General features: G+C 50.7%; 1 protein-coding gene across 1 annotated transcript in view; it reads left to right on the top strand.

The window, feature by feature from the left end:
* LOC144610868 (insulin-like growth factor 1 receptor) overlaps positions 1-23,449 on the top strand; it is a 75,742-nt gene that overhangs the window by 28,955 nt on the left and 23,338 nt on the right. Inside the window, 4 exon segments of the mRNA XM_078429837.1 lie at positions 964-1,202; positions 3,105-3,272; positions 6,680-6,878; positions 22,526-22,806. Of these exon segments, the coding sequence (XP_078285963.1) occupies positions 964-1,202; positions 3,105-3,272; positions 6,680-6,878; positions 22,526-22,806 (887 nt within the window).

Here is a 23,449-nt window from a genome sequence, read left to right as displayed (position 1 = left end):
AAACCGAAGATCTCGGGGGAAAACCCACGCAGGTCACGGGGAGAACGTACAAACTCCGTACAGACGGCGCCCGTAGTCGGGATGGAACCCGGGTCTCCGGCGTTGCACTCGCTGTAAGGCAGCAACTCTACCGCTGCGCCACCGTGCTGCCTCAGTTCACAGTTCACAATCAATATTGAATTGAATAGTTTCTGAGCTGGGAAGGTGGGGGTGGACTAGAAGAATTGCCACGGAATCTCAAAGTTACCACTCATCACCACCTTTGCCACAGCCCAACAACAATGGTTGTGCAGCGTAGGTTTACTAGGTTAATTCCCGGAATGGCGGGACTGTCATATGTTGAAAGACTGGAGCGGCTAGGCTTGTATACACTGGAATTTAGAAGGATGAGAGGGGATCTTATCGAAACGTATAAGATTATTAAGGGGTTGGACACGTTAGAGGCAGGAAACATGTTCCCAATGTTGGGGGAGTCCAGAACCAGGGGCCACAGTTTAAGAATAAGGGGTAGGCCATTTAGAACGGAGATGAGGAAAAACATTTTCAGTCAGAGAGTTGTGAATCTGTGGAATTCTCTGCCTCAGAAGGCAATGGAGGCCAATTCTCTGGATGCATTCAAGAGAGAGCTAGATAGAGCTCTTAAGGATAGCGGAGTCAGGGGGTACGGGGAGAAGGCAGGAAAGGGGTACTGATTGAGAATGATCAGCCATGATCACATTGAATGGTGGTGCTGACTCGAAGGGCTGAATGGCCTCCTCCTGCACCTATTGCCTATTGCTCGCTGGTCGGCGCGGGCCTGGTGGGCCGAAGGCCCCGTTTCCGCGCTGTATCTCTGAAGATGCTGCCTGTCGCGCTGAGTTACCCCAGCATTCTGCCTCTGTCCATTGGGCGTGTGTCTCGTGGTTGCCGTTGAGCGTTCTCCCGGTCGGTGGTGAAGCCTCGAGTTGTGTCTCCCTCCCCCAGGCCGTTCCAGAACCTGACGGAGTACGACGGGCAGGACGCGTGCGGATCCAACAGCTGGAGCATGGTGGACGTCGACCTGCCCCAGAGCAAGGCGCAGGAGCCGGGAGTCTACCTGTCCAACCTCAAGCCCTGGACCCAGTACGCCATCTTCGTCAAGGCCATCACGCTCGCCACCTCCGAAGATGGCCGCAACTACGGAGCGAAGAGTGAAATCATCTACATCCAGACCAACGCCTCGGGTAGGTCAACATAGCCGTGCACCTCATTCACCCTCTTGTAGAAGCACCGGGCCTCTACAAGATGGTGGCAACGGTAGAGTTACTGCCTTACAGCGAATGCAGCGCCGGACACCCGGGTTCCATCCCGACTACGGGCGCCGTCTGTGCGGAGTTTGTACGTTCTCCCCGTGACCTGCGTGGGTTTTCCCCGAGATCTTCCGTTTCCTCCCACACTCCAAAGACGTACAGGTTTGTAGGTTAATTGGCTGGGTAAATGTGAAAACTGTCCCTAGTGGGTGTAGGATAGTGTTAGTGTGCGGGGATCGCTGGGCGGCGCGGACCCGGTGGGCCAAAAGGGCCTGTTTCCGCACTGTATCTCTAAACTAAGATAGCTGGGGCATCTTTTTCAGGTGGCATCTAAACTGGGATAGGTGGTCACCAACTTAGATATATAAAGCAGAGGAGAGCATGAGTTTAGTTCGATTAGCTAATTAGTTTAGTTTAGAGACACAGCGCGGAAACAGGTCCTTCGGCCCATCAATCCATGCCGACCAACAATCACCTGTTCACACTAGTTTAGTTTAGAGACACAGTGTGGAAACAGGCCCTTCAGCCCATCAAGTCCGTGCTGACCAACAATCACCCGTTCACACTAGTTTAGAGACACAGTGTGGAAACAGGCCCTTCAGCCCATCAAGTCCGTGCTGACCAGCAATCACCCGTTCACACTAGTTAATAGTTAACACTAGTTAACACTATAGTTAACATTAGTTAACAAATAGTTAACACTAGTTAATAGTTAACACTGTTAACACTAGTTAACGGGCCCTTCAACCCACCGAGTCCGCGCCGACCAGTGCTCCCCCGTTCACACTAGTTCTATCCCACACGCTAGGGATGATTTATAGAAGCCAATTATACTACGAACCCGCCCGGGAGGGGGGAGGGGGGGAGGAGGGAGGATAAGGGGGGTTGAGGGGGATGGGGTGGGGAAGAGTGGGGAGGGGGTAAGGGGGGAGAGAGGGTGCTGCACCAATGCAGGAGAGGTTTGGGCCCAACGGGTCATAGAAACATAGAAACATAGAAAATAGGTGCAGGAGTAGGCCATTCGGCCCTTCGAGCCTGCACCGCCATTCAATATGATCATGGCTGATCATCCAACTCAGTATCCCGTACCTGCCTTCTCTCCATACCCCCTGATCCCTTTAGCCACAAGGGCCACATCTAACTCCCTCTTAAATATAGCCAATGAACTGGCCTCCACTACCTTCTGTGGCAGAGAATTCCACAGATTCACCACTCTCTGTGTGAAAAAAACCCTTCTCATCTCGGTCCTAAAAGACTTCCCCCTTATCCTTAAACTGTGACCCCTTGTTCTGGACTTCCCCAACATCGGGAACAATCTTCCTGCATCTAGCCTGTCCAACCCCTTAAGAATTTTGTAAGTTTCTATAAGATCCCTCCTCAATCTTCTAAATTCCAGCGAGTACAAGCCGAGTCTATCCAGTCTTTCTTCATATGAAAGTCCTGCCATCCCAGGGATCAATCTGGTGAACCTTCTCTGTACTCCCTCTATGGCAAGAATGTCTTTCCTCAGATTAGGAGACCAAAACTGTACGCAATACTCCAGGTGTGGTCTCACCAAGGCCCTGTACAACTGCAGCAGAACCTCCCTGCTCCTATACTCAAATCCCCTCGCTATGAATGCCAAGATACCATTCGCTTTCTTCACTGCCTGCTGCACCTGCATGCCTACTTTCAATGACTGGTGCACCACGACACCCAGGTCTCGTTGCATCTCCCCTTCTCCTGTAAATGCCAGCGACGTACGAGGTGAGCTGGTGCCTGTGATGCTGCTGCTGCTGTGATTGGTGAGGTGGCCGCGGCGGTCAACGTTGTGCTGTGCCCGCTTCCCCCCCCCAGCTCCCTCCGTTCCCCTGGACGTGGTGTCGGTGTCCAATTCCTCGTCGCAGCTGGTGGTGAAGTGGAAGCTCCCGGCCTTCTCCAACGGGAACATCACCTACTACCTGGTGCGCTGGCAGCGGCAGCCCGAGGATGCTGAGCTCTACCTGCACGACTACTGCCACAAAGGTACAGGCGGTCACGGCACGGCGGGCAGGGGGAGAAGGGGGGGTGGGGTGAGAAGGCGCGGAGGGCTTCAAAACATATGGTGCAAGGCCGCTTGAAATACACAGCGGGCCAGGCAGCGTCCCTGGAGAAACATCCATCGGATGTATTCTCCTTTTATCAAAGACAGACACAAAGTGCTGGAGTAACTCAGCGGGACGGGCAGCATCTCTGGAGAGAAGGAATGGGCGACGTTTCAGGTCGAGTCCTTTCTTCAGAGGTCTGAAGAAGGATCTCGACCCAAAATGTCACCCGTTCAACAGACAATAGGTGCAGGAGGAGGCCATTCGGCCCTTCGAGCCAGCACCGCCATTCAATGTGATCATGGCTGATCATCCTCAATCAGTACCCCGTTCCTGCCTTCTCCCCATACCCCCTGACTCCGCTATCCTTATGAGCTCTATCTAGCTCTCCCTTGAATTCAATGTGATCATAGCTGATCATCCTCAATCAGTACCCCGTTCCTGCCTTCTCCTCATACCCCCTGACTCTGCTATCATTAAGAGCTCTATCTAGCTCTCTCTTGAAAGCATTCAGAGAATTGGCCTCCACTGCCTTCTGAGGCAGAGAATTCCACAGATTCACAACTCTGAGTGAAAAAGTTTTTCCTCATCTCCGTTCTAAATGGCCTGCCCCTTATTCTTAAACTGTGGCCCCTGGTTATGGACTCCCCCAACATTGGGAACATGTTTCCTGCCTCTAGCGTGTCCAACCCCTTAATAATCTTATATGTTTCAATAAGACCCCCTACATCCTTCTAGATTCCAGTGAATACAAGCCCAGAGATCCCTCTCTCCAGAGATGCTGTCTGTCCCGCTGAGTTACTCCAGCATTTTGTGTCTATCCTCAGTGTAATCTGCAGTTCCTTCCTACACACTGTCAGTTTAGTTTATTGTCACCTCTACTGAGGTGCAGTGAAAAGCTTTTTGTTGTGTCCTATCCAGTCAGCGGAAAGACAGTACATGATTACAATAGAGTAATTTACAGTGTGCAGATATCATAGTTACAGTAGGAAATGTTGTAGGAGTAGAGATCGAAGAGTGTGGGGGAGATTGTAACATGAGTTTGTGGATCTGCTTCTGTGGTCCGGGTTGGGCGCCATCTTCCTCGGATCTCAGGACTCGGCCAGCATGGGCAAGTTGGGCCGAAGGGCCTTTCCCCCACCCTGTCCGGCTCTATGACTCGAGGGCCTGAGCTACAGGGAGAGGTTGAGCAGGCTAGGACTTTATTCCTTGGAGCGCAGGAGGATGAGGGGTGATGGTATACAGGCGTATAAGATCATGAGAGGAATAGACTGGGTAAATGAGCAGGGCCTTTCACCCAGGGCCGGGGAATTAAGAACCAGAGGGTGAGGGAGGAAAGATTTAGGAGGAACCTGAGGGACAACTTTTTTACACACAGGGTGGTAGACATGTGCCGGAGGAGGTGGTTGAGGCAGGTCCTATCACAACATTTGAAGAACATTTGGAGAGGTACATGGATAGAAACATAGAAAATAGGTGCATGTGGAGGCCATTCGGCCCCTCGAGCCTGTACGCACCGCCATTCATTGTGATCATGGCTGATCATCCACAATCAATAACCCGTGCCTGCCTTCTCCCCATATCCCTTGATTCCACTAAAGCTCTATCTAACTCTCTTAAATCCATCCAGTGATTTGGCCTCCACTGCCCTCTGTGGCAGAGAATTCCACAAATTCACAACTGTCTGGGTGAAAAAGTTCCTTCTCACCTCAGTTTTAAATGGCCTCCACTTTATTCTTAGACTGTGTGGCCCCTGGTTCTGGACTCCCCCAACATTGGGAACATTTTTCCTGCATCTAGCTTGTCCAGTCCTTTTATAATTTTATATGTTTCTATAAGATCCCCTCTCATCCTTCTAAACTCCAGTGAATACAAGCCGGGTCTTTTCAGTCTTTCCTCATACGACAGTCCCGCCATCCCAGGGATCAATCTCGTGAACCTACGCTGCACTGCCTCAATTACAAGGATGTCCTTCCTCAAAGGACAGGGTTGGAGGGATATGAGCCAAAGACGGGCAGGTGGAACTAGTGTAGATGGGGCGTGTTGGCGGTGTGGGCAAGTTGGGCCAGAGGGGCTGTTTCCACACTGTATCACTCTATGACTCTACCGTGAGGATGTGGAGGCTGTGGAAAAGGTGTGGAGCAGGTTTACCAGGATGATGCCTGGATTAGGGTGTATTAGCAACAGGGAGAGGGGTGGACGGGCTTGGATTGTTTTCTCTGGAATGCCGGAGGTTGCTGAGGGACACGGTGGCGCAGCGGTAGAGTTGCTGCCTTACAGCGAATGCAGCACTGAGGCAGAGAATTCCACAGATTCACAACTCTCCGACTGAAAAAGTTTTTCCTCATCTCCTTTCTAAATGGCCCACCCCTTATTCTTAAACTGTGGCCCCTTGTTCTGGACTCCCCCCAACATTGGGAACATGTTTCCTGCCTCTAACGTGTCCAACCCCTTAATAATCTTATATGTTTCGATAAGATCCCCTCTCATCCTTCTAAATTCCAGTGTATACAAGCCTAGTCGCTCCACTCTTTCAACATACGACAGTCCCGCCATTCCGGGAATTAACCTAGTGAACCTACGCTGCACGCTCTCAATAGCAAGAATGTCCTTCCTCAAATTTGGAGACCAAAACTGCACACAGTACTCCAGGTGCGGTCTCACTAGGGCCCTGTACAACTGCACACAGTACTCCAGGAGCAGTCTCACTAGGGCCCTGTACAACTGCACACAGTACTCCAGGTGCGGTCTCACTAGGGCCCTGTACAACTGCACACAGTACTCCAGGTGCGGTCTCACTAGGGCCCTGTACAACTGCACACAGTACTCCAGGAGCAGTCTCACTAGGGCCCTGTACAACTGCACACAGTACTCCAGGTGCGGTCTCACTAGGGCCCTGTACAACTGCACACAGTGCTCCAGGTGCGGTCTCACTAGGGCCCTGTACAACTGCACACAGTACTCCAGGAGCAGTCTCACTAGGGCCCTGTACAACTGCACACAGTACTCCAGGTGCGGTCTCACTAGGGCCCTGTACAACTGCACACAGTACTCCAGGTGCGGTCTCACTAGGGCCCTGTACAACTGCACACAGTGCTCCAGGTGCGGTCTCACAAGGGCCCTGTACAACTGCACACAGTACTCCAGGTGCGGTCTCACTAGGGCCCTGTACAACTGCACACAGTGCTCCAGGTGCGGTCTCACAAGGGCCCTGTACAACTGCACACAGTGCTCCAGGTGCGGTCTCACAAGGGCCCTGTACAACTGCAGAAGGACCTCTTTGCTCAGTCGCAGGCAGTAACTGGGACAGCCCCTTAACCGACTCGGTTGCCGTGGTGACTTCCCCAGGTCTGAAGCTGCCCACCAGGATCTCTGCCACCGGGACCATCGACCTGGACGGTGGCGACTCCAAGTCGTCGGGCAAGGCGGGCCACGGGAAGTGCTGCGCCTGCCCCAAGACCCAGGCCGAGATCAACGCCGAGGCCGAGGAGGTCATGTTCCAGAAATCCTTCGAGAACTTCCTGCACAACTCCATCTTCATGCCCAGGTAGGTGAACCCCCACCAGCGGCGTGCACGGGGGCAGAGTGGCCGCCTTACAGACTCACAGAGCTCGGTCCGCATTGACCAACCTGATCTCCCGGTGGCTGAGCACTTCAACTCCCCCTCCCACTCCCAGTCTGACCTTTCTGTCATGGGCCTCCTCCAGTGCCATAGTGAGGCCCACCGGAAATTGGAGGAACAGCACCTCATATTTCGCCTGGGCAGCTTGCGGCCCAGTGGTTTGAACATCGACTTCTCCAACTTTAGATAGTTCCTCTGTCCCTCTCTTCCCCTCCCCCTTCCCAGATCTCCCTCTATCTTCCTGTCTCCACCTATATCCTTCCTTTGTCCCGTCCCCCCGACATCAGTCTGAAGAAGGGTCTCGACCCGAAACGTCACCCATTCCTTCTCTCCTGAGATGCTGCCTGACCTACTGAGTTACTCCAGCATTTTGTGAATAAATACCTTCAATTTGTACCAGCATCTGCAGTTATTTTCTTATACTACAGAGCAGACTTTATCTGCTGAGGAGACTCAGGTCCTTTGGAGTGCAGGGGGCACTCCTAAGGACCTTCTACAACACGGTGGTTGCATCGGCCATTTTGTATGGAGTGGTCTGCTGGAGCAGCAGCATCTCAACAGCGGAGGGGAAGAGACTCGACAAGCTGGTCAGGAAGGCCAGCTCTGTCCTGGGTTGCCCCCTCGACTCAGTGCAGGTGGTGGGAGAGAGGAGGTTGATGGCAAAGTTAACATCGCTGCTGGACAACAACTCCCACCCCATGCAGGACACTGTCACTGCACTGAGTAGCTCCTTCAGTGACAGACTCCTTCACCCCAAGTGCGTGAAGGAGAGATATAGCAGGTCCTTCCTTCCCGCTGCTGTGAGACTGCACAACCAGCACTGCTCCCAGCAGACGAGTCAACAATAACAGCTAAGAACACATGGAAACAAATGACAATTTCTCCTTGTCTTTACTTTTATTGATAATGAATGCTCTCTTGCTGTCCACTTTGCTGCTGTAACACTGTAAATTTCCCCGGTGTGGGACGAATAAAGGAATATATCACAGCGAATGCAGCGCCGGAGACCCGGGTTCCATCCCGACCGCGGGTGCTGTCTGTACGGAGTTTGTACGTTCTCCCCGTGACCTGCGTGGGTTTTCTCCGAGATCTTCGGTTTCCTCCCACACTCCAAAGACGTGCAGGTTTGTAGGTTAATTGGCTTGGTCAATGTTTTTTTTTTAAATTGTCCCTGGTGGGTGTAGGAGAGTGTTAATGTTCGGGGATCGCTGGTCGGCGCGGACCCGGTGGGCCGAAGGGCCTGTTTCCGCGCTGTATCTCTAAACTAAACTCTAAACCCGCCTCCAACATGCAGGCCTGGATACAGTGGATGTGGAGAGGATGTGCACCGTATCTGTGGCCCCTGGTTCTGGACTCCCCCAACATTGGGAACATGTTTCCTGCCTCTAACGTGTCCAACCCCTTAATAATCTTATACGTTTCGATAAGATCTCCTCTCATCCTTCTAAATTCCAGTGTAGACAAGCCTAGCCGCTCCAGTCTTTCAACTTACGACAGTCCCGCCATTCCGGGAATTAACCTAGTGAACCTACGCTGCACGCCCTCAATAGCAAGAATACCACTGGGTTGTAAGCTAGCCAAGCGAAGAGTGGGGCCTTTTATTATGTTGGCTGCTTTTCTGAGGCAGGGTGTGCTTTTGGTTTAGTTTAATTTAGAGATTTAATTAATTTAATAATTAATTAGTTTTTTTTAAAGATAATTAAATCGTTGGAAACATTAGCGACGCAGTGGTGCTGGTTTCCGACGGGCACGGTGATGGACGCCCCACACCTCTCTGTCCGGCTGCCGGCTGTATGGAGGACAGAGAGGTGTGGGGCGTCCATCACCGTGCCCGTCGGAAACCAGCACCACTGCGTCGCTAATGTTTCCAACGATTTTAATCTCTACGTACACTCTTTAGTCTCTATGTACGCGTCTTCCATCAATGTCTTCAGCATGGTCTTGTCTGGTCGTCCCGGGTTCCATCTTCCATGGGTGGGATCCCACAGCTCAACCTTGTTTGGAGATACAGCGCGGAAACAGGCCCTTCGACACACCGAGTCCCTGCCGACCAGTGGTCCCCGCACACACTAACACTGCCCCTCACAGCGCCGGATACCGTGTTCGACCCTGACCACAGGTGCCGCCTGTACGGAGTTTGTACGTTCTCCCCGTGTCCTGCGTGGCTTTTCTCCGGGTAGTTCCGGTTTCCTCCCACACTCCCAAGTACGTGCAGGTTTGTCGGCTGGCTAATTGGCTTGGTATAAATGTAAATTGTCCCGAGTGTCCAATGTTGGGGGAGTCCAGAACCAGGGGCCACACAGTCTAAGGATAAAGGGGAGGCCATTTAAAAGTGAGGTGAGAAGGAACTTTTTCACCCAGAGAGTTGTGAATTTGTGGCATTCTCTGCCGCAGAGGGCAGTGGAGGCCAAATCACTGGATGGATTTAAGAAAGTTGGATAGAGCTCGGGGGGCTAGTGGAATCAAGGGATATGAGGGGCTAGCGGATATCAAGGGAGAAGGCAGGCACGGGTTACTGATTGTGGATGATCAGCCGTGATCACAATGAATGGCGGTGCTGGCTCGAAGGGCCGAATGGCTTCCTCCGGCATCTATTTTCTGTGTGTGTGGGATATTGTTAGTGTGCGGGGATCGCTGGTCGGTGCAGGCCGAAGAGCCTGTTTCCGCACTGTATCTCTAAACTAAACTAAACTAAAGGGTCATGGTGTTATGGGAGACTCCTTGGGACAAACCAGAGCTGGTTATAGGCACAAGGTGATGGTGGAAAAGTTGGTGCGGTGTGTTTCCTGCAGGATGTGGGAAGACAGGGACGTCGCTGGAGCTTCTGGGAGCTACACCTGCAAGAACTGTGTCCAGGTGCAGCTCCTGAAGGGACGTGTGGTGGAGTTGCAGAGGCAGTTGGATGACCTCAGGGCCATCCGAGAATGCGAGAGTTTCCTCGACAGGACCTATTGTGAGGCTGTCACGCCAAGGGTCCAGGTCGAGCGAAGGTGGGAGACTGTTTCAGGGGGGAGTGGACGTGGACTACAGGAGACCCCAGTGGCTGTGCCTATTGCAAATAGGTATACCCTCTTGGGAACTGTCGGGGCAGAAGACGTTTCCAGTCCGAGTGGCGGACCTGTTGGCAAGGATACTCGACAGGGGAGACCGAAGTCTGGAAGAGCCGTAGTGGTCGGTGACTCCATAGTCCGAGGGACGGACAGAAGATTCTGTGGCAGCAAGAGGGACTTGAGGATGGTCTGTTGCCTCCCTGGTGCCAGGGTTCAACACATCACAGACCGGCTTCAGAAAATCCTAGTGAGGGAAGGCGATCAACCTGAAGTCGTTGTGCACGTGGGCACGAATGACGTCGGGCGGAAGAGGAAGGAGGTGCTACAGCGGGAGTTTAGAGAGTTGGGAAAAGCACTGAGAAGTAGGACGTCGAAGGTGGTTATCTCTGGACTGCTACCGGTACCTCGTGCTGGTGAGGCCAGGAACAGAGAGATAGAGGGTATGAATTTATGGCTGAGGGGCTGGTGCAGAGAGCAGGGATTTCGATTTCTGGACCACTGGGATCTCTTCTGGGCTAGGGGTGACTTGTACAAAAGGGACGGGTTGCATCTTAACAGCAGGGGGACAAACATTCTGGCAGGCAGGTTTGCTAGTGTGACACCTGTGGCTTTAAACTAAGTAGTGGGGGGGAGGGGTTAACAAATTGTGAATATGAAGATGAGGTAAAAGGGAATACAGGAGATATTGCAAAAGACTCTCGGAAGAATGGGAACAGAAGTTCTAGAGCGGAAAAGAAATTAAGGGCAGGGCCAATTGTGAACGATGTGAGAGAGGAGGTAAATACAGAAGTTAAAGTGTTGTACTTAAATGCGCGTAGTATAAAAAATAAAGTGGATGAGCTTGAGGCTCAGTTAGTCATGGGCAAGTATGATGTTGTAGGGATCACTGAGACATGGTTACAAGAGGACCAGGGCTGGGAACTGAATATTCAGGGGTACACAATGTATAGAAAAGACAGACAGGTGGGCAGAGGGGGTGGGGTTGCTCTGATGGTAAGGAATGATATTCATTCCCTTGCAAGGGGTGACATAGAATCAGGAGATGTTGAATCAGTATGGATAGAAATGAGAAATTGTAAGGGTAAAAAGACCCTAATGGGAGTTATCTATAGGCCCCCAAACAGTAGCCTCGACATAGGGTGCAAGTTGAATCAGGAGATAAAATTGGCGTGTCAAAAATGTAATGCTACTGTGGTTATGGGAGATTTCAACATGCAGGTAGACTGGGAAAATCAGGTTGGAAATGGACCCCAGGAAAGAGAGTTTGTAGAGTGCCTTCGAGATGGATTCTTAGAACAGCTTGTACTGGAGCCTACCAGGGAGAAGGCAATTCTGGATTTAGTGTTGTGTAATGATCCTGATCTGATAAGGGGACTAGAGGTAAAAGAGCCATTAGGAGGCAGTGATCACAACATGATAAGTTTTACTCTGCAAATGGAAAGGCAGAAGGGAAAATCGGAAGTGTCGGTATTACAGTATAGCAAAGGGGATTACAGAGGCATGAGGCGGGAGCTGGCCAAAATTGATTGGAAGGAGGCCCTAGCAGGGAAGACGGTAGAACAGCAATGGCAGGTATTCCTGGGAATAATGCAGAGGTTGCAGGATCAATTTATTCCAAAGAGGTGGAAAGACTCTAAGGGGAGTAAGAGACACCTGTGGCTGACGAGGGAAGTCAGGGACAGCATAAAAATTAAGGAGAGGAAGTATAACATAGCAAAGAAGAGTGGGAAGACAGAGGATTGGGACTCTTTTAAAGAGCAACAAAAGTTAACTAAAAAGGCAATACGGGGAGAAAAGATGAGGTACGAGGGTAAACTAGCCAATAATATAAAGGAGGATAGCAAAAGTTTTTTTAGGTACGTGAAGAGGAAAAAAATAGTCAAGGCAAATGTGGGTCCCTTGAAGACAGAAGCAGGGGAATTTATTATGGGGAACAAAGAAATGGCAGACGAGTTAAACCATTACTTTGGATCTGTCTTCACTGAGGAAGATACACACAATCTCCCAAATGTTCTAGGGGCCGGAGAACCTAGGGTGATGGAGGAACTGAAGGAAATCCACATTAGGCAGGAAATGGTTTTGGGTAGACTGATGGGACTGAAGGCTGATAAATCCCCAGGGCCTGATGGTCTGCATCCCAGAGTACTTAAGGAGGTGGCTCTAGAAATAGTGGAAGCATTGGAGATCATTTTTCAATGTTCTATAGATTCAGGATCAGTTCCTGTGGATTGGAGGATAGCAAATGTTATCCCACTTTTTAAGAAAGGAGGGAGAGAGAAAACGGGGAATTATAGACCAGTTAGTCTGACATCAGTGGTGGGGAAGATGCTGGAGTCAATTATAAAAGACGAAATTGCTGAGCATTTGGATAGCAGTAACGGGATCATTCCGAGTCAGCATGGATTTACGAAGGGGAAATCATGCTTGACAAATCTACTGGAATTTTTTGAGGATGTAACTAGGAAAATTGACAAGGGAGAGTCAGTGGATGTGGTGTACCTCGACTTTCAGAAAGCCTTCGACAAGGTCCCACATAGGAGATTAGTGGGCAAAATTAGGGCACATGGTATTGGGGGTAGGGTACTGACATGGATAGAAAATTGGTTGACAGACAGAAAGCAAAGAGTGGGGATAAATGGGTCCCTTTCGGAATGGCAGGCAGTGACCAGTGGGGTACCGCAAGGTTCGGTGCTGGGACCCCAGCTATTTACGATATACATTAATGACTTAGACGAAGGGATTAAAAGTACCATTAGCAAATTTGCAGATGATACTAAGTTGGGGGGTAGTGTGAATTGTGAGGAAGATGCAATAAGGCTGCAGGGTGACTTGGACAGGTTGTGTGAGTGGGCGGATACATGGCAGATGCAGTTTAATGTAGATAAGTGTGAGGTTATTCACTTTGGAAGTAAGAATAGAAAGGCAGATTATTATCTGAATGGTGTCAAGTTAGGAGGAGGGGGAGTTCAACGAGATCTGGGTGTCCTAGTGCATCAGTCAATGAAAGGAAGCATGCAGGTACAGCAGGCAGTGAAGAAAGCCAATGGAATGTTGGCCTTCGTAACAAGAGGAGTTGAGTATAGGAGCAAAGAGGTCCTTCTACAGTTGTACCGGGCCCTGGTGAGACCGCACCTGGAGTACTGTGTGCAGTTTTGGTCTCCAAATTTGAGGAAGGATATTCTTGCTATGGAGGGCGTGCAGCGTAGGTTCACTAGGTTAATTCCCGGAATGGCGGGACTGTCGTATGTTGAAAGGCTGGAGCGATTGGGCTTGTATACACTGGAATTTAGAAGGATGAGGGGGGATCTTATTGAAACATATAAGATAATTAGGGGATTGGACACATTAGAGGCAGATAACATGTTCCCAATGTTAGGGGAGTCCAGAACAAGGGGCCACAGTTTGAGAATAAGGGGTAGGCCATTTAGAACGGAGATGAGGAAGAACTTTTTCAGTCAGAGGGTGGTGAAGGTGTGGAATTCTCTGCCTCAGAAGGCAGTGGAGGCCAGTTCGTTGGATGCTTTCAAGAGAGAGCTGGATAGAGCTCTTGAGGATAGCGGAGTGAGGGGGTATGGGGAGAAGGCAGGAACGGGGTACTGATTGAGTGATCAGCCATGATCGCATTGAATGGCGGTGCTGGCTCGAAGGGCTGAATGGCCTACTCCTGCACCTATTGTCTATTGTCTATTGTCTATTGTTGAGCTAATTGTAGATCAGTGCGTCGTGGACACTGGAGAACTTTAAATCATTGGTGCGTGGCGTGACGTTGCCAGGCCCGTCTTGGCAGTGAGCTGCTGCCAACGCAGGATATCCGCCAGGAGAGGGAAGGGATCCTTTGCCAAGTCAGACAGTGTTGGAAGGAGTTCACATCCTGCACCGGGTCACCATGACCCTGTGCCAATCTCCTTCAGCCTTTTGAGAAATTGTTAATGAACCGCACATGCCTTCTGTACGTAGACAATATCCCTCTAAACAGCAGACCGACGCAGAACGCTGGGGCCACTCAGCGGGACATGCAGCGTCTTTGGAGAGAAGGAACGGGTGACGTTTCGGGTCGAGACCTTTCTTATAGACAATAGGTGCAGGAGGAGGCCATTCAGCCCTTCGAGCCAGCACCTCCATTCAATGTGATCATGGCTGATCATTCTCAATCAGTACCCCGTTCCTGCCTTCTCCCCATACCCCCTGACTCCGCTATCCTTAAGAGCTCTATCTAGCTCTCTCTTGAATGCATTCAGAGAATTGGCCTCCACTGCCTTCTGAGGCAGAGAATTCCACAGATTCACAACTCTCTGACTGAAAAAGTTTTTCCTCATCTCCGTTCTAAATGGCCTACCCCTTATCCTTGTTCTTATACTTTTCGATAAGAATCTCTCATCCTTCTAAATTCCAGTGTGTACAAGCCTAGTTGCTCCAGTCTTTCAACATACAACAGTCCCGCCATTCCGGGAATTAACCGAGTAAACCTACGCTGCACGCCCTCAATAGCAAGAATATCCTTCCTCAAATTTGGAGACCAAAACTGCACACAGTACTCCAGGTGCGGTCTCACTGGGGCCCGGTACAACTGCAGAAGGACCTCTTTGCTCCTATACTCAACTCCTCTTGTTATGAAGGCCAACATTCCATTGGCTTTCTTCACCGCCTGCTGTACCTGCATGCTTCCTTTCAGTGACTGATGCACTAGGACACCCAGATCTCGTTGTACGTTGTACTTTTCCTAACTTCAGACTGAGGGGAGCGGGAAACGAGAGATATCCGTTCTCGCCCCTAATCTCTCGTCTCCCTCTCCCCTGAGTCTGAAGAAGGGTCTCGACCCGAATCGTCACCCATTCCTTCTCTCCAGAGTTGCTGCCTGACCCGCTGAGTTACTCCAGCTGTTTGTGTCTATCTTTGGTGTAAACCAGCATCTGCAGTTCCTTCTGTACAGTTAAGCTCGGGCCAGCTGAGGGTGAAGGATTGAAAGGGTGGTGTGGGGACAGAGGCAATGGGTGAGTCCCATTACACAGCACTCCTTAAAGAAGAGATTTTAAACAGTGTTGGTGACGTTCTTTAAAGAAATGCTTCACACGACTTTGAGTTAGAAGTTTAGAGATGCAGCTGGGAACAGGTCCTTCGGCCCATCGAGTCCGTGCCAACCAACTGTGCCCACCTTTAGTTTAGTGTAGTTTAGTTTACAGATATAGCACAGAGATACAGCACAGAAACAGGCCCTTCAGCCCACCAAGTCGGCACCGACCAGCGATCCCTGAACATTAACACTATCCTACACACACTAGGGACAATTTTTACATTTACCAGGCCAATTAACCTACAAATCTGCACGTCTTTGGAGTGTGGGAGGAAACGGAAGATCTGGGAGAAAACCCACGCAGGTCACGGGGAGAACGTACAAACTCCGTACAGACGGCGCCCGTAGTCAGGGTCGAACCCGGGTCTCTGGAGCTGGAAGGCAGCAACTCTACCACCGCGCCACTAGTTCTATCTAACTCACTAGGGACAATTTACAGAAGCCAACTAGCCTACAAACCCATGCATCTTTGGAATGTGGGTGGAAACCGGAGCACCCGGAGGAAACCCACGTGGTTCCAGGGAGAACGTGCAAACTCCATACCGACAGCACCCACAGCCAGTATCTGGCACTGTAAGGCTGTAACTCAACGCTGGCCCACTGTGAGTGTAGGCAAACGATGCAGCCATAAGACACAGGAGTAGAATTAGGCCATTCGGCCCATCGAGTCTATTCCTCCATTCGATCATGGCCGATCTATTATTCCCTCACCAACCACGCCATCTCCACTGGCAACCAGATTGTTAATGTATATCCCACCAAACCTGTCCTATCCACGTAGCTGTCTAAAACTCTTTCTTAAATGTCGGGATAGTCCCAGCCTCATCAACCTCCACCTCCTCTGGCAGCTCGTTCCATACCCCCACCACTGTTTGTGTGAAAAGGTTACCCCTCAGATTCCTATTAAGATGGCACAGCGGCAGAGTTGCTGCCTTACAGCGAATGCAGCGCCGGAGACCCGGGTTCCATCCCGACTACGGGCGCCGTCTGTACGGAGTTTGTACGTTCTCCCCGTGACCTGCGTGGGTTCCCTCCAAGATCTTTGGTTTCCTCCCACACTCCAAAGACGTACAGGTTTGTAGGTTTTGTAGGAAATAAAAACTGCAGATGCTGGTTTAAATCGAAGGTAGACACAAAAAATGCTGGAGTAACTCAGCGGGTCAGGCGGCATCTCAGAACAATAGACAATAGGTGCAGGAGGAGGCCATTCGGCCCTTTGAGCCAGCACCGCCATTCAATGTGATCATGGCTGATCATTCTCAATCAGTACCCCGTTCCTGCCTTCTCCCCATACCCCCTGACTCCGCTATCCTTAAGAGCTCTATCCAGCTTTCTCTTGAATGCATTCAGAGAATTGGCCTCCACTGCCTTCTGAGGCAGAGAATTCCACAGATTCACAACTCTCTGACTGAAAAAGTTTTTCCTCATCTCAGTTCTAAATGGCCTACCCCTTATTCTTAAACTGAGGCCCCTGGTTCTGGACTCCCCCAACATTGGGAACATGTTTCCTGCCTCTAACGTATCCAACCCCTTAATAATCTTATACATTTCGATAAGATCTCCTCTCATCCTTCTAAATTCCAGTGTATACAAGCCTAGTCGCTCCAGTCTTTCAACATATGACAGTCCCGCCATTCCGGGAATTAACTTAGTGAACCTACGGAGAGAAGGAATGGGTGACGCTTCAGGTCGAGACCCTTTGCAGGTTTATTGGCTTGGTAAATGTAAAAAATCATTGTCCCTAGTGGGGTTAGTGTTAATGAGTGGGGATCGCTGGTCGGCGCGGACCCGGTGGGCCGATCGGGCCTGTTTCCGCGCTGTATCTCTAAATTAAATCTTTTTCCCCTTCACCTTAAACCAGTGTCCTCTGGTCCTCGATTTCCCCCACTCTGTTTATTTATTTGTTCCTGTACCTCAGCCAAAACGGTGCACGATAGCGCGACAATTTTAGGCCCACCTTACTCACCATCATCCCTTTGGTGCTAATGGAATCGGTGTTACATTTTTAAAGCTATTCACATTTTAAAGTTTAAATCTATCTCCTAGGGAGTGGAGGTTGCAGGGGAGTGGAAGGGGGGAGAGGGAGGGAGTGAGGGGGGGGAAAGGAGGGGAGGGGAGAGGGGGAGAGGAGAGGGTGCTGCACCAATGCAGGAGAGGTTTGGGCCCAACGGATCCACTTGGCCTAGTTATCGTTCTAGTTATGGATGGCGCGAGGCAGATTACATCTAAGGCTCCTTCCTCTCCCCACTGCCGTCCTTCATTTCGATAAATCTACATATTCATAACCAGTTCCATTAACAGATATTAAGCGAGATGAATACTCTGGAGAATGCACATTCCTGAGATTAGCAAGCGCTTGTCTTCATTGATCATGTTCTCAATATGACATTGTTAGCTTTTATCTGCACTGAACCCAAACGGAAAAGCCGTGTGTCAGTAAATTGCTAATTTTAATCGGCATCAAATTAAATGTTCGACTAATCAGCGTGGCAGGCCCATCCTAAAGGGTGCACTACTTAATTGGCTTCTTATTAAATAAAATTAAAGTGTCGCATTTCTCAGCCAGCCCTCGTCGGGCGATCTGTGTAGATCCATGGAGCTGCGCGGAGTGCAAACTTGCCCACCTTGTGCGTGCTGCATGGATAACCACGCAGGTCAATAGACAATAGACAATAGACAATAGGTGCAGGAGTAGGCCATTCAGCCCTTCGAGCCAGCACCGCCATTCAATGCGATCATGGCTGATCACTCTCAATCAGTACCCCGTTCCTGCCTTCTCCCCATACCCCCCCACTATCCTTAAGAGCTCTATCCAGCTCTCTCTTGAAAGCATCCAACGAACTGGCCTCCACTGCCTTCTGAGGCAGAGAATTCCACACCTTCACCACTCTCTGACTGAAAAAGTTCTTCCTCATCTCCGTTCTAAATGGCCTACCCCTTATTCTTAAACTGTGGCCCCTTGTTCTGGACTCCCCCAACATTGGGAACATGTTTCCTGCCTCTAATGTGTCCAATCCCCTAATTATCTTATATGTTTCAATAAGATCCCCCCTCATCCTTCTAAATTCCAGCGTATACAAGCCCAATCGCTCCAGCCTTTCAACATACGACAGTCCCGCCATTCCGGGAATTAACCTAGTGAACCTACACTGCACGCCCTCAATAGCAAGAATATCCTTCCTCAAATTTGGAGACCAAAACTGCACACAGTACTCCAGGTGCGGTCTCACCAGGGCCCCGTACAACTGTAGGTCACGGGGAGAAGGTACAGACAGCGCCCGTGGTCAGGATCGAACCCGGGTCTCCGGCGCTGCCAGGCAGTAGCTCTACCGCCCCTCCTCCCACCGCGTCTCGCTTGCACACCGACCTCACGGTCTCAAAACCAAACTCAAACCTTTCAGACAACTTGCCCCCGTAATCTTGTACCATTAATGGCTGCCTCTTCTGTAAGGTCTGTCTGAAGAAGGGTCTCGACCCGAAACGTCACCCATTCCTTCTCTCCCGAGATGCTGCCCGACCTGCTGAGTTACTCCAGCACTTTGTGAATAAATACCTTCGATTTGTACCAGCATCTGCAGTTATTTTCTTATACAGGTCTGTATTGCTCCACACAGGCTGACTGACCTGCTGGACATTTCCAGCATTCGCATTTGCGTGTCACATCTTGACATGAACTTGTGTTTATTCTGTGTGTGTGTGTGTGTCTCTCTCTCTCCCTCTCTCTCTCCCTCTCTCTCTCCCTCTCTCTCTCCCACACATTCTCACTCTCCTGCTTTCTCTCTCATGCTTTCTCTCGCTCTGTCTCACTCTTTTTCTTGCTCTTTTTCTCTCTCTTGTTTCTCTACCTCTTTTCCCTTCACTTTCTCTCTCATTCTCTCTCTCTCAATCTTTTACCCTCTCGCTGTTTTTCTCCCACTTTCTCCCCCTCTCGCACGCATGCACGAACGCACGCACTCCACTGACTGCCAGTAGCTGCGCTCTGCAACTGAGGGGGTTAAGTGATTGGGGGCATCCAGAGCTTGCAAACGGTGAGTCTTGCTCAGTGGCGACTGTCTCGGCCGGGCCCGTCGGACTGCGTGAGCGAATGCCAAACGCCAGCAGCCAGTGTCAGCCAATGGGCCAGGGGCTTCTGCTCGAGTCTGTGGCCCGGGAAGCACAAGGTAGACACAAAATACTGCAGTAACTCAGCGGGAGCGACTAGGCTTGTATGCACTGGAATTTAGAAGGATGAGAGGGGATCTTATTGAAACGTATAAGATTATTAAGGGGTTGGACACGTTCGAGGCAGGAAACATGTTCCCAGTGTTGGGGGAGTCCAGAACCAGGGGCCACACAGTTTAAGAATAAGGGGTGGGCCATTTAGAACGGAGATGAGGAAAAACTTTTTCAGTCAGAGAGTTGTGAATCTGTGGAATTCTCTGCCTCAGAAGGCAGTGGAGGCCAATTCTCTGGATGCATTCAAGAGAGAGCTGGATAGAGCTCTTAAGGATAGCGGAGTCAGGGGGCATGGGGAGAAGGCAGGAACGGGGTACTGATTGAGAATGATCAGCCATGATCACATTGAATGGCGGTGCGTACAGGCTCGAAGGGCCGAATGGCCTCCTCCTGCACCTATTGTCTATTGACTGGCAGCATCTCTGGAGAGAAGGAATGGGTAACGTTTCTAAGCACAGTTGTCCTGATCTGGACCACAGAATATCGTTGCAACACTTGTGTTGACGTGGTCACTGGATGCTGCTGCCTCTCAACGTCAGCATTGAAACATAGAAACATAGAAAATAGGTGCAGGAGGAGGCCATTCGGCCCTTCGAGCCTGCACCGCCATTCATTGTGATCATGGCTGATCATCCACAATTAGTAACCCGTGCCTGCCTTCTCCCTTGATCCCACTAGCCCCATGAGCTCTATCTAACTCTCTTTTAAATTCATCCAGTGAATCGGCCTCCACTGACTGCCCTCTGTGGCAGAGAATTCCACAAATTCACAACTCTCTGGGTGAGAAAGTTTCTTCTCACCTCAGTTTTAAATGGCCTCCCCTTTATTCTTGGACTGTGTGGCCCCTGGTCATATTGTGCCTTAGAGTCATCGAGTGATACATTGTGGAAACAGGCCCTTCGGCCCAACTCGCCCACACCGGCCGACATTGTCCCAGCTACCCTAGTCCCACTTGCCTGCGCTTGGTCCACATCCCTCCAACCGTGTCCTGTCCATGTACCCGTCCAACTGTTTCTTAAATGATGGGATAGTCCCAGCCTCAGCTGGCAGCTTGTTCCATACACCCACCACCCTCTGTGTGAAAAAGTTACCCCTCAGATTCCTATTAAATCTTTTCCCCTTCACCTTGAATCCTCTGGTCCTCGATTCCCCTACTCTGGGTAAAAGACTCTGTGCATCTACCCGATCTATTCCTCTCATGATTTTGTACACCTCTATAAGATCGCCCCTCATCCTCCTGTGCACTGTGGAATAGAGCCCCAGCCTACTCAACCTCTCCCTGTAGCTCACACCCTCTAGTCCTGGCAACATCCTCATATATCTTTTCTGTTCTTGATGTCTCTGATTTAACTCATACTTTAAAAAAAATTATTAATCTTTTTGTAATATTAAAAATGCTAAACATTTACTCTTTGGAGAGGCCAGTAGGCTCCAGTGAGGCGTGCCCTTACAATAACATCCTTGCAAAGGATCATCTTAAGGATAGCAGAGTCAGGGGGTATGGGGAGAAGGCAGGAACGGGGTACTGATTGAGAATGATCAGCCATGATCACATTGAATGGCGGTGCTGGCCCGAAGGGCTGAATGGCCTCCTCCTGCACCTATTGTCTATTGCCTAACAGCACACAGGGTAAGTACAGGCCCACCACCGATTGTCAGGCAACTGATGGCCTGGCACCTCCTTTAATCTGGGCAACAAATACAAGTTAGACATAAAATGCTGGAGTAACTCAGCGGGTCAGGCAGCATCTCGGGAGTGACGGAATGGGTGACGTTTCGGGTCGAGACCCTTTGAGTTTCTCGCAGTCACGGGTGATTGAAGGACGCGGGAGGGGTATAATTAGTGGGTCAGAGGCGCATTGCTGACTTAGGGTCTCGACCCGAAACGTCACCCATTCCTTCTCTCCCTTCTCTCCCGAGATGCTGCCTGACCTGCTGAGTTACTCCAGCATTTGTAGCAGCATCTGCAGTTATTTTCGTTTACTACTGCATGGCCTCTGGAACCAAGGCTACTGCATGGACTGTGGAACCAAGGCTGCAGGGGAAATCAGTAGTGTGTCTGTAATTGAAAGCTGGACAAGCTTCGGAAACTGCTGACGGTCTCAGCTCATGGGGTGCGTTTGAGCATAGACACAAAATGCTGGAGTAACTCGACGGGTCAGGCAGCATCTCTGGGGAGAAGGAATGGGTGACGTTTCGGGTCGAGACCCTCCTTCGGACTTTTCCGATGCAGGTTAGGGTAAGGATTTCACTGTCATTCCTACCACTGACTTCTCATTTTCACACCCTTACCTCTGTATCTCTCCCTCTCCCGTGACTCTCAGTCTGAAGAAGGGTCTCGACCCGAAACGTCACCCATTCCTTCCATCCATAGATGCTGCCTGCCCCGCTGTGTTCAGACTGAAGAAGGGTCTCGACCCGAAACGTCGCCCATTCCTTCCATCCATAGATGCTGCCTGCCCCGCTGTGTTCAGACTGAAGAAGGGTCTCGACCCGAAACGTCGCCCATTCCTTCCATCCAGAGATGCTGCCTGTCCCGCTGAGTTACTCAACATTTTGCGTGTCTATCTTCGGTGTAAAGCAGCTCCTGCAGTACCTTCCTCCAGGGGTGGGTCTGGTTGTCGGCTCGTTCTGTTTTCGGGGCCTCCACTGACCCGGGCAATAGACAATAGGTGCAGGAGGAGGCCATTCGGCCCTTCGAGCCAGCACCGACCGCCATTCAATGTGATCATGGCTGATCATTCTCAATCAGTACCCCGTTCCTGCCTTCTCCCCGTACCCCCTGACTCCGCTATCCTTAAGAGCTCTATCCAGCTCTCTCTTGAATGCGTTCAGAGAATCGGCCTCCACTGCCCTCTGAGGCAGAGAATTCCACAGATTCACAACTCTCTGACTGAAAAAGTTTTTCCTCATCTCCGTTCTAAATGGCCGACCCCTTATTCTTAAACTGTGTGGCCCCTGGTTCTGGACTCCCCCAACATTGGGAACATGTTTCCTGCCTCTAACGTGTCCAACCCCCTTAATAATCTTATACGTTTCAATAAGATCCCCTCTCATCCTTCTAAATTCCAGTGCATACAAGCCCAGTCGCTCCAGTCTTTCAACATATGAAAGGTCAGCTACATGGACTTGCAAGGAATGGAGAGTCCATGGAGATCACATATGTAGGCAGAGATCAGTTTATCTTGGCAGCAGAACAAGGGGGGTTGAGTAACCTGGTTTGTTTCCTCCCGCAGGCCGTTCCGTAAACGCAGAGACGCGGAGTTTGGGATCGCCAACGCCACGCTGCCCCTGAACGACACGGTGGTCCCGGAGCAGCGGCACAACGGCACGGGCGCGGAGAGGAAGCAGGACTACCGGTTCTTTGAGAACAAGGTGTGGGGCAAGGACCGGACGGTCATCTCCAACCTGCGCCACTTCACCACCTACCGGGTGGACATCCACGCCTGCAACCACGAGGCCTACAAGCTGGGCTGCAGCGTGTCCACCTTCGTGTTCGCACGCACCATGCCCATCGGTGAGTGCCCGGTGGAACCGCGCGCGCGCGCTCGGGACGGCTCGCAGCCTCGCCGGTGATAGCAGCAAAATGAGGCCATTCGCAAACGACTGCTCCAGAGTTAACTACTCCGAAGTAGTTCAAAGTAAATAAGTTACTCCTTTCGTGAACATCGTCCACGTTTCAAATGTTACATCACTGTCATCGTCCGTCCTGAAGAGGCCGACAGTCAGTGGGAGCCATGACTTGTACAATCGATGGTGGGAGCAGAATTAGCTCTGGACACTTCCAGTTTCCAGCCCTGCCTTGTGGATGCTTCTGCTATGGGGCCCACTCCTGGGTTACTCCAGCCTTTTGTGTCCATCTTAGCTTACAAAGTATTCCATTATAACCCAAACCATCTTTAACACATTTCATGAATAAGTCTACACTCTCATGAATAAGTCTACTCCACCATTCCATCATGGCTGGTCTATCTCTCCCTCCTAACCCCTTTCTCTTGTCTTCTCCCCATAATTTAAGTCTAAGAATAAGGGGTCGGCCATTTAGAACTGAGATGAGGCAAAGACTTTTTCAGTCAGAGAGTTGTGAATCTGTGGAATTCTCTGCCTCAGAAGGCAGTGGAGGCCAATTCTCTGAATGCATTCAAGAGAGAGCTGGATAG

Source organism: Rhinoraja longicauda, chromosome 38 (genome assembly GCF_053455715.1).
Source record: "Rhinoraja longicauda isolate Sanriku21f chromosome 38, sRhiLon1.1, whole genome shotgun sequence".
In the NCBI taxonomy this organism is placed as follows: domain Eukaryota; kingdom Metazoa; phylum Chordata; class Chondrichthyes; order Rajiformes; family Arhynchobatidae; genus Rhinoraja; species Rhinoraja longicauda.
Note: the sequence above shows the minus strand (reverse complement) of the source record. Positions and strands in the feature narration are given on the sequence as shown.